The 12,164-nt window shown below is 37.7% G+C and overlaps 1 protein-coding gene across 2 annotated transcripts in view; it reads left to right on the top strand.

Annotated features, from left to right (window-relative positions):
- The window catches only part of PREX2 (phosphatidylinositol-3,4,5-trisphosphate dependent Rac exchange factor 2), a 188,498-nt gene that overhangs the window by 163,841 nt on the left and 12,493 nt on the right, over positions 1-12,164 (top strand). For both annotated transcript variants that reach the window (XM_075743930.1, XM_075743931.1), the window contains one exon: positions 12,007-12,109. In XM_075743930.1, coding sequence (XP_075600045.1) covers positions 12,007-12,109 — 103 coding nt within the window. The remainder of the gene's footprint in view (positions 1-12,006; positions 12,110-12,164) is intronic.

The following is a 12,164-nucleotide window of genomic DNA, read 5'->3' as shown; positions in this document are numbered from 1 at the left end:
CTTGAAAGATTTGTGGTGAAATTCTATAATTTTATTTTCAGTGATTAACAGAAATAAGTAGTACAATTTTGTTTTGTGCAGTTGTAATGGATTGTTCCTCATTCAAGGCAGAAAAAAGAATTCTTAATTGCTAAAGCGCAAAAAAGGAAGGTTTCCTAGGTGAATAACACATACTATATTTAACTCTTAATACAGGCGAGAAATGCTGAAATTTGTATTTGCTTTGTAAGCTAGAGTGGGAATAGTAGTAGAGCTTGTTTCAAGGGAAAAAATGAAACAGAAGATACACGCATTTTTGCAGGTGTGCCTTATGATAACTAGAAGTTCAGCCTGTAGAGCAGTTCATGTCATTGATACAGTAACAAAAAATGAACTGAGCTATAATCAACTGATTTTTGTCATGAATGTGAAGAGATTTTTAGTAGACGTATATATACATGGCAATAGCGTCATTATAGAGCTCTCTAGTACTTAATGATATTCATCAAAGGCAGCAATGTGTTTATGTTCCAGCTGGGCAGATTACAATTATTTGCACATTATTAAAAAAAAAGGGGGGGGGCCCAAAAACTGCAATTGGAGAGGGAGCAAAAAACCCCAATGAACCAACCCCAAACATAACCAAGAATCTGATGCTAAATATCTGTTCTTTTTATAAGAATGCCAAACTGTAGATTACAGGTAGCAATATGTTAAAAACATTCTCCTTTGTTTCTGATGTATGAAAATCCTTATATTAGCAGACTTGGTTACCAGTACATTTTTGTTACAATGAGCATTACTTCCTCCTCATTTCAAGTAATGTCCTTTCTTTAAAAGAGCTTCCAGGAGAGGGAAAAAAAAAAGCAACATAGCTGCAATGCAGATTATCAGGCATGAGAAACGGGAAAAGCTCCATATATAGCCAACGCAATTTGTATAAGAACAGTGCTTGCCATTTCTTTTAACAGTTTACAACAGACTATTTGTATTACTCTCTTTCAGTGGTAGAAGTGCATATAGCACGCTGTACACTGTATTTGATTTTAGGCAGTAACAGAAGAAGGCTGTATTATTTAACACTAGTCACTGTATCAGGTGAAGAGAGAAATACCATATAGCTTGGGCTGCCATGAAGTTGTCATTTCAGGAGACCAGCTTTTCTCTGGCTCTTTATCTTTGTTTCAGTTTCATGTCTTATGTGATCAGAAAAGACTTTGGGCTTAATTCTGCCATTTTTTAATAAAGCTGAAAAAGACTACCTCTGGGTTTCATGATGATTTCATGGATTAAATTCTGAATTTGCCAGTATATTTGTGCCAAAAATTCTTAAACTATAAGAATAAAGTCAGAGCAACTTCAGTAGCCCAAATAAACTATTAACCCACAGCATGTGGGTCACAAATTATTCAGAGTAATTTAGTGACTGAATAAGAGGTGGTATACCTGATTCCAAGTGTGAGCTGTTCTTAGATGAGAATAAATTATTCATCAAATTTCTGCTCAGAACTAGGGCTAATTCAAAGGTATAAACTATTAAATGTCTATTTAAATATATTTTAAACCCGCAACATAATAGAAAACCAACATATTGGATTTCAGGACTGTATTATGAGCAACAGGAATGGGGTTTAAATGTGTTATGCGTAGGTTTCCATCTAGTTGTTAAAGGATTCAAGATAACCTATGTACATAAAGTAAAGGTGCAAGAAACTTGTCTCTAAAGCATGACTAGTTCTGCTTTACAGCGTGTCCAGTTGAGCCTTTGTACAAGATACTGTTACTTCAGTTGTGCATTAGTACTACCTTTGTGGCTACCATCTGTTCAGAGAAAGAAACATCAACTCTTGGCATTTTCAGAGACATTTTAAGATAGGCCCTCCAGGAAAAAGGAATGCATTACTTGAGATTTTATAGGTACGCAAGGAGTTTTTGTTCTGAATTTCCAAAAGTTAAGAAGAAAACTCATGTACTTAGTGATTAGAAGGGATTCTTGTGCTATTATTTTTTGAAGTGGTAAAAAGTCGAAGAATTTTTTTTTTAACAACAGTTTCCTGAAGTTACTATTGTGCATACAAACTGGATGGATGAAGATGCTTCTCCTTAGAATTTGAAGTCATATGAAGTCACTTAGTGTGCTGTTTTCTTTCTGGCCTCTGCTTTTTGGCATTCAGAAATTGCCTTTGCCCAGATAGAAGTCATGTTTTGTCTTCAGCTAGTAGGCTTGCTGGCTGAATTTTATTCCTGACATTTCTACTGCTAAATTCAGTTGTGTATTTGTGAACCTACAGTCCTTGCTGTGCTGCAGAGTGAAACTGTCTTGCAGCACCATGAAAACCTGTGAGGAGGACAGAAAAGGGAAAACTAAGATGCCGGATGTGGTGGAGTCCTGTAGACAGAGATGATTTTGCTTGTTGCCTGCAATCTTGAAGGCTTAATTCTTCTGTTTGTTGGAATATTATTTAATCAGGGCAGATAATCTTGCAAAAGAATGCTCTTTAAGTTGTTAATTCTTTAGAGTTCATCTACTGATTTTCAGTAAGAGACTGGTTGTATTCAGTAGTGTATCTGGCCTTCTGTGGTCTTAGAAACTAAATGCTGTGAAGTCCTGGATTGCAATCAGTTGCAGAAATCCACATTTTGTAGGTCTAGACCAAGGACTCACAACTGGTTTTTAACACTATGCTACAGATACTAAACGAGTTGAAAACTGATACTATCTACAGATGCTACTAGGCGAACAGATGGGGGAATGATGTGAATTGTCTGTCGTGGTTTAACCCCAGTGGGCAGCTGAGCCCCATGCAGCCGCTCGCTCACTCCCCCCCGGTGGGATGAGGGAGAGAATTGGAAGAGTAAAAGTGAGAAACCTTGTGGGTTGAGATAAAGACAGTTTAACAGGTAAAGCAAAAGCCATGCACACAAGCAAAGCAGGACAAGGAATTCATTCACCACTTCCCATGGGCAGACAGGTGTTCAGCCATCTCCAGGAAAGCAGGGCTCCATCATGTGTAACAGTGACGTGGGAAGACAAATGCCATGACTCCCAACATCCCCCTCTTTCCTTCCTTCTTCCTCCAGCTTTATATGCTGAGCATGATGCCAAATGGTATGGAATATCCCTTTGGTCAGCTGGGGTCAGCTGTCCCAGCTGTGTCCCCTCCCAACTCCTTGTGCACCCCCAGCCTACTCGCTGGTGGGGTGGTGTGAGAAGCAGAAAAGGCCTTGGCTCTGTGTGAGCACTGCTCAGCAGTAACGAAAACATTCCTATGTGTGTTATCAACACTGTTTTCAGCACAAATGCAAAATACAGCCCCATACTAGCTACTATGAAGAAATTTAACTCTTATCCCAGCCAAAGCCACCACTTTGTCCTTGCAGGTTAAACTTTGAAAGTATATTCTTCCCTTATCAGACTTGCCAGCTTATGAATGAAGAATAATCAACTCAGAGCAAGGTTCCTATATGCTTTCTTTTAAAAAAAAAAATCCTCATTTTAGCCTAATTTCTATGATGGGTCACTAATGGGAGCGAATGTCTGAGAGTCTGTAGAAGAATACAGGGTGCTCTGCTGGTCAGCATCTTGCTTTTGTTCATGGGGAGTGGGAACTGAGCAAACCATTAATGTGTCAGAATTTAGATACATTTAATAGACTTTAAACAAAATATATATGAACCTTCTCTCACTCAATTTATCTGTCTCTTACTGAACTGACTGGAGAGCCCTTTCTGTCTTTTCTCAACTTGGGTGTCATGGATTGAGAGGGGGTGTGTGGGGAGGGTCCTGCCACCCCTCCTTCTAACCAGAAGCAAATCCCAGATGGCTTGGGAGGGAGGTGCTGGGTGGCAGTCCAGTGCAGAAGAGGCCAAGAACTATGAAACAGCAGCTTTGTCTGCTTTGACAGTGATTGCTGATCTCAGGATCAGCAGTGTCTTGGTTTCTGACTTCTCTGTGAACCATATTAAATTGCTTTTTACACTGCACTAGGCTAAAACAGCTTGACAGGGTTCATATTTTCATCCCTATATCCAAGATAATGCCAGGGATTTTGAATTGCTGGTGATTGCTTTGCTTTGATTTTTATTATGACAATATGTTTACCAATTTACATTAGAGCCTGAAATGCTATATCTATTTCAGACAGCAGTTCTTTTCAAATATATTTCAATCACTAAAGAAACAAGGACGGGGAAAAATAAGTCCCTTTAACCTTCACTGTCCTAAGTGACATGTGAATACTACAAACTCCCCTTGGATTATCATAAACAAACATGCCTTACTGATCAACATCAGGAACAGAGCTCTAAATTAGTCCAAGAAATCAATAGTTTGCATTTCTATTTTCCCTTTTTTATCATCCATAATTATATTTCTGGCTGCAAATCAGCTGTCACCCTGTAAACAATGCTCTGCTTTCTTTACTTGTATTCATTCTGTTTGAAGTTGCAATCACTCTGTACAAATGTAGGTGATGAAAGGCACTTTTAAATTTTATTGAATCATTATGCTAGCTCCTGCTTGAGGGAGAAGAGTGAGACTGCACTGCACAGACATGTCCTAGCCTCTTCCCATGCCAAAATGAAATTAGGTGCAGCAGCTGCAGAAGTCTATTCAGGGACCATAGGCCTTACAGGCTCAAAGGAATCATTTAAAGCATCCAAATGAAACAAATCCCAAGGTTATTTAAAATTTTGCATTTCCTGGAGGCTCGAGAGAAAAGAAGTCTTTTATAATCTTGGTGAACCCCAGAAAAATCACTGTCTTATTTTCTTTTCTGAATTTTAATTTCCCCTCCAGAAAGTCTTTCCTTAGTGTTACCATCCTTCAAGCAGTGGGGTGCTGGCTGGCAGACCCTTGGCTGAACGATGAGGCAGGTTTTGCCAAGAGTTGATGATGCCGTCTCCTGTAGCTGGCCCAGCTCCTGCAATCCAGCTAAACCTGCTCCATCTTCCACATAGCAAAGCAGAGTAACACCATAAGCTGTCCATCATGGCCAGCTGCTTTTCTATGAATCGAATGAAACAAGGTGAAAAATAGGTACTCTGAATTTATATTTTAGACATTCTATTGTAAGAATTCTTCCTTTTAAGATTATTTTGGAAATTTTTCTGTAGGAATTTAGTTCTGAGCTCACTGATGTGTGCTACAAGTTTTGCAGCTGTATTTAGGCTGGCTATTAGCTCCACAGTAAGAAGGTTTTCTGGGATCGATGGGACTACTTTCAGGAGGCAGGTTAGCACAGGCTGAAAAACTAATCCTTGCTCCTCTCCAGCCTTCTCGTCTAAACTGTGCTTTTAGTCCTGCTACCTTCCCATGTAGTCAAGATTCCCTTCTGTTTTTTAAATGGCAGTTTTGTTGTAGGTGTCTACGGTTAGTGTATTTTTGTGATACCTTACCTACTGAGGCATAAACAAACTTTTTGGAAAATAATTTAGGATAGTGGAGTATTTAACTCTGTGCTGGTTGCTATTTGAAAACACTTATGTAATTGTTAAATATGTGAGAATTTGTCTTAAGGCAAAATAAACAAGATGTTGAGCACAAATCGGTTGTTTCTACAGTGATGATCATTTTATTTTGATCTATATTTGCCTTTCTTAGGCAATCTGGTATATTTTTGCTTTGTTATCTCTAATGCCTATGTGAAGGACTATAGTCGTAGAGTTCTCTTACATGTTCTCAATTTTGAGACACTATTTAATTAAAAATTAAATCTGAAAATGCAGAGAAGTCCATAACGTGCACTGAGACAGATAAGATGGATCTAAGTTCTTACTAGTATGGACTTAAAGGTGTTCTTTTTTTCTATTTGGATGCCTTTTAACATTATGGACACTTAGTAGCAGGGTTGACACACAACTCCATCACTGTGCCCTGTAGAATCATCCCCTCATGCTTCATTTCCTGCAGTATTGCCTTATCTGCAGTCCAGGTCTTTGGGAGAATCTGATTCTTCCTTACAGAAACTGCTATGTTACAACAAAAATAGAATAGATTCTCTCGAACAATCTAAAATTAAAAAAAAAAATACCCACATTTTCTTTAATTTTTGAGGTGGAAGAGAGTTAAGTGAATTAGAATTTTCCAGCAGATTTACTTGCCAGCTCACATGGGAAGAAACCTTTAACGTGAAAGGCTTCCTGCACAGAACAAGAGATAATGGCTGAATCTGAGGTTTCAGTTGACTTTAGATTTTTTTGTTTCTTTTTGCAACTATGACTGCAAATGAGCAAACAAAAGGCATGGGATACTTTGAATCTTTTGGAAATGCTGTTCTTTCATCAAACAAAGAATATTAATGGTGGAAGTGCCTCCTTGCAACATTTTCAACTGATTAAAGGTGACAAGGAAGAATGTCTGTGAAAAGACGCTCTGTGCAGTTGTTTAACACTGACAGATGTACGCTGAAAAGAAGTGCTCTTTTTTTTCATTATTCTTTGAAAAGCTTTCTGGTTTTAAAAGTGGCAGAATAGTCACATTTTATTTCTGGAAATAGATTGGATGATAGTAATCTTCCAAATAAGCTACTGAAAAAATCATCATTACCTACTGCATGTTTCATGCTTCAGGATTAAAAATTACTAATATTGAATCTAATAAATCTAATTAAAACTGTATTTGTAAACTATAAAAGAAGTCATTAACCAAGGTTAGGTCTGAAATATGGCTAATGCGTGCTTACCTCCCAAGACTGATTCTCTAGTTTGATAAGTTCGTGCCATCTACTTCAGCAAGTCAGAAATCTGTTGGTAGCTTGTGTTTGAAAATACCTGGTAGAGCTGAGTTTGATTATCCTGTCGTGGGATTGTGGATGTGTGCCTGCAAAGGGAGTTGGGCTATATTTATTTTGAGGTTTGCACAACTACATAATCACGATGGTGCCTCTTGTGAAGGAAACCTGTGTGTGCTGAGGCTTAATGGATAAAAGGCAGAAGTCCCCTTAACCATGGACTATCCATTTTTCAGTGGTCTTGTAATGTCTTCCACAGATAGTTACTTTTTGAAGCATTGTTTATGATTACTGAACCATCATAATGGAATAAGTATATTTCACATGCAGAGCAATGGCTTTCTATGTGTTGGCAAAAATAACACAAGTTTTGGACTAACCTTCAGTGCATGGGTTCAATCCAAGGCTGATTTTGAAGTAGTGGTCTTTCCACACTGGGAACATCTCAGCTTCATAAAGGTTCATAAAGGGACCGAACCTAAGTCCTGAACTCCAGTAGAGTTTTATTGTAATTGTAAAATACAATATTATAGTTTAATGTATGAACTTCTTGGTCATTTTCTCTCTAATACCTATTGGCTGGCCCAACTTCCCTCTCCCTGTGAGATGAAATTCTGTTCAGCAAAGTTTCACTTTATGGGCACAGAGAATGCAAACTCCAGTTTTACTTGCATGGAGACTTATTCCCACAATGAGAACAGCTTAGAAATTGTGGGATAGTCTTGAGTTAGGCCTGTCCGTACTTTTTATGCTTATTTCTTACAGTCCTGAACAACATTTTCCCTCCTTTTTTTAGGTTCATCATGGCCTATTTTCTTCTTTGGGTTACTTATCAGAATCAATACATATTACCCATCACTAGTAATTACAGAGAAATACCCCAAAAAATGTTTACCCCAAAGTGACTGACTTAGTACTAAGTTTTTAATTGCTGCATACACTGACAGAAGTAATAGCTGCTCTATAAGCATTAATTTAAATGACAGCAGAAACAAATGAATACTTAATAGTGTAGTTGGTTTGAAAGGTGGTCAAATGTAGGTATGATTAGCTTATGATGTATAGAAAGAAAAGTAATTAAAATAACAATGGCATTAAAATACATGTTGAGTAGAAGCTTTAGATTTTAATTAGACTAAGCATACATGCATCCTTTTCATATTTTTTTCCTATTCACATAGCCAGAACATAATTCATTTCGACATCTCCGACTGTGGTAACTACTAAACCAATTTGTTTCACCTCATCTTTTCCATTCAGGGTATTTTTTCTAAGGGATGTTTTGATGCATCTTTGGATGTAGGATGGCTGGAATCCTAATTGAAACCTGAGAATGAACTGAATTATTTAGATTCTTTTTAGTCTGGTAACATAGATATACAGTTTGCTGAGTGGCAGCTCTGTACATGAACTCAAATTATTTTTCCTTTCAGGTGACATTAAACAAGCTGTCACTAAATAATCCATTTCTTAGAAAATTTCAATCTGTTTTCCTCTTTTACAACTCCATTTTTCAGTGTAGTCTATCCAGCCGATTTGCAGCCCTTTTAGTAAAAATCGCATCCAGTCAGAAACAAATGGACTGTTGGTGATAGAAAATGATTTAACCTCTTTTGTTCAGGATGGTCTGATCCAGAAGATGTTTGAAAGTTTGTATTTAATCTTCATCTCAATACTGTCGTGACTGATGGGAGACTGGGGATAGCAGGCAGGGGCTGGGAGCAGCTGCAGCCCCTTCTGTTTCTTGGAAACCAAATGGGTGAAGTGAGGAATTCTCAGCCCAGTTGTGCTGGGAAAGCCAAATGTCTGTGCTGCCTTGCTGCTGTAATCTGTCAAGGCAGGGAGTTTGTGATTCTAACTGACATAAATTCTGAGATGATGAATTTGGGTCTTTTGTTTTTCTGGCATAAAAGAAGGGATGAGAGGAAAAGAGAGGGGGTGAGAACAGATTTTGATTTGTGTACGTGGTAAAATATGTAGATTTGGGCTTTATGCTTCCCATAACAGAATGTTACGAGGGCACTGAAGGAGTTTTTCCCCTAATAATTTTCCTGTTTGGTTTGTCTGGGCCGATTGCATCCAATTACCAGATACTTTCAGTGGTCAGAACTGCTTCCAAATTGCTTTCTAAACTTTAATACCATCTGCTTATCAGCTCTCAAAATGGGGGAGAAGGGTGGATTGTTACATATTGCACATATTTGCTAACAGTCTTTGATATTGAACCTTGCTCAGACCACTGGAACAGTCTTTACCATATGAGGAATTCCCAGCTTTCGTACTGTTTTGTAAACTTCTACAAGTTGTATTGATTTAAATTTGCATTTGCTTGATTTCTCTGTGCTTGGCAGCCCTATTGCTGAGGTACTTCCAGTTACGAATTTTCCATGTTAGCATCCCATGTTTTCTGTGTGCATTTGTTTCTTTTACAGCTGGTTTCCAGGGCAGTTCGATTTGTGATAACAGATATGTAGTAATTTAAAAACTATATTTGAAGACCTGGGAGAAATCACCAGGATGTAAATATATGTTTGTTAGTGAGTCAGTTCAGCATGGCAACGTGGAAGGTTTATTTGAACAGTTTTATTAGAGGATGCCATCTCATTGATTCGGTATTCAACCAAAATGAAGTTGCTTGAGTGTTGTTGGGTTTTGTATTTAGAAAGTAGTAGCCTTATTTCATAATTACGTGACAAAAGCCATAAGCAATAATTTATATTTAATTCTGCCATTCATTAGAACTTTTACATGCCTTAAGAGAAACACAAAATCTAGCAATATTAAATTGCATCTCTAATGAAGCAGTATATTGAAATGCAATCATGCCACTGATGCTATTTTAACATTTGTAACATACATTAATGAGTTAGAATGTTTTTTTAAAAGAAACAGTGGATGTATCTAAGCAGCATTACTGTAGGACTTCACCTCGAATGTAAAATGTTTTATTAAAAAGGTGTGGTGATAGTTAACATCATCACTGCTGTCATCTTGAGTGTCCTCACTAATAATTTCCTAGGATACATTCCAAATATTGTCCTTAGAATGAGTATTCTTTTTCACCTTGAGGTGAAATCTTCAATTTTAGCCTATAAGTTTCAGGATTGTACTGTAGTTGTTGCCTGCCTCCGTAGTAGCCTATTAAAGAGATCTTCATTATGCTATTTTACTCTTTGTCTCTGCTTTTCCCATTCTGGTTATGTCTTTACCACTTGGCAACCGTATTTCTGAATCATGGTTGGCGTTGCAAAATGTAGATGGCTCATAATGTCGACGATCACCAGCCATTTCATCAGGTTTTGGATAGGGAGCAGTTTGACAGTCTTTTCCTATCACAAGATTAGCATTTGCACCTAATTCTTCAAGCTGACCTTCATTTAGGAGGTTCTTTTGTTAGTTTTGATTCATGCATGCAGAATATGATTTTTCTGTTCTTTCAGTCTTTTGGAAGATGGGGTTTATGGGAAAGTTGGCTCAGTAACTGGTTGGTTGAAAGTTGTACTTTGAGCCCATTAACCTCTTTTACACTGACAGAGACACTTTTTACCCTTTTTCTCTGGCTTAGATGACACCTGTAAAATTAGATTTGAGATACTTTTGCTTTTTCCTGTTGTCGGTACGGCAAAGCTTCCTTTGCAGTCTGGTCTTGAGAATTAGATGTTTAGATTTTGGTGCTGGCAAATATTATGAGCATGTACTTCATTTGTGCAATATTTCACCTTTTGAAGACAAGGTGAAAACAGTGTTCAGAATTTCTAGTCTAATATTTAACTATTATGCACCTTAATCAAGCATATAACACAAAAGATCAATAGATTTTGCTTCAAGTTAACTCTGAGGTCAGTGTATATAAGAAATGGGAACAAAAATTATTTTATTACCAAGGATAATCACTTAGCTTATAAATTTTTAATGAAAGGCCATTAATAAAGCTACAGATCAAATTTAATATCTTCTACGCTCACTACTGTGAAACTTTTTACAGTCCATAAATTTACTTAAGCAGTATTTAAAACGTGTCAGGGTTGGTTTTTTTTTCAGTAAGAAAATAAGCGCAGACACATTTTTCCTCCTACAGATCTTCTGCTCAGCAAGATGCGTGTTTGATTGAAACATATTGTCTGTTCTGTGTGCATAATATAAGCCACGCAGAATCTTTTGGTCAGGATTTTGCCAAAAGGCTACTCAAAAGTATGTTTTAACCATGTGTCTTAGTTTTATTATTTGAACTTGAAATACGCAGTTTTTGTCAGGTTCTGCTGAGGTAGGATCATTTTCTGCACACCTCATCTCTCTGGCTGAAGAGATTTGATTACTGCAGTACTTTGGTTGGGAACAGAAAATTATCAAGCAGCTTATTGGTGCAGAATGCACTCACCTCTTGGATGATAGCAGCCCTCAAACATACTGGGCTTTTCAAAAAGTACCTGTTTGTACTCAGTTTTGTTGCCTTTATCTGTGAGTCTTCTACAGCTTTGGTCTTGATTGTAAAAGAAACCATCTATCAGTCCTCATCCTCACCATGACAACTGAAATCGGATGGCATGTCCACAATGACTTTCCCTACTACTTCTTGTCTGATGTGATGACAGGTTGTCCTACAGCAAGATCTTTAGCTCTGAAACTTTCCTGGTTGCTCTGACAAAGGAATTACCAGCCTTTTCATTAGGATGTGGTGCCATGACCAGTTCTTGTCCTGAAGTGTTGACTTGAAAAAGATTGGCAAAGTAGGAGATGACAGTTTATTTGAAAGAACGCCCTATTTATTTATTTGTTTTCTGTTTTGAAAGCGGTAAATGTCTCTTAATTTTGGACTGAACTGCACTAATGTGCCATGAGAATAACCAAGCTGCATTAAGGGCAAGAGGTCAGAATCCTGGTACCAAAGCTAGAGCCGCATTAACAGCGGAGGGTGAGAAATAAGGTGTGCAGAAACCACCTGGAAAGGGATTTATAAAGTTACAAAAACCTCTTCTTGAGTTGTCACTCTCTGATGCACTTGCCAAGCCATAGTTTGGTTGTGGATTTTATTGGATTTTTTTTTTTTAAACATCAGCAAAACAAGCCAAATGCATTTGGTTGTAAGTCAGCAGGAACGCTTGTTACACTCAAAATCTTTCTAATTAAGAAACATTTTAGTGTTCAGGCTAATGCCTGCATGGGTGGGGGAGAGATAGTGGGCAAGTCTACTATGTAATCTTTTTATTTATGACTTTTTTTAAAAAAAGATAAAAGTGATATAAAAGCAATTATTTTAAGGAAATCACTACTAGCTGACTCCTGTCTTCCATTGCAGCTGCACTCTGAGTGTTACCCTGGAGCAGGCGATCATTCTGGCTCGGAGCCATGGGCTACCTCCTCGCTATATCATGCAAGCTACAGATGTCATGCGCAAACAGGTAAGATGCTCACTATGGGTAAGATCTCAATGTTTCCTAACAAGACGTGTTATCA

The sequence above is a fragment of the Balearica regulorum genome, chromosome 2 (assembly GCF_011004875.1).
Source record: "Balearica regulorum gibbericeps isolate bBalReg1 chromosome 2, bBalReg1.pri, whole genome shotgun sequence".
Classification (NCBI taxonomy): domain Eukaryota; kingdom Metazoa; phylum Chordata; class Aves; order Gruiformes; family Gruidae; genus Balearica; species Balearica regulorum.
Note: the sequence above shows the minus strand (reverse complement) of the source record. Positions and strands in the feature narration are given on the sequence as shown.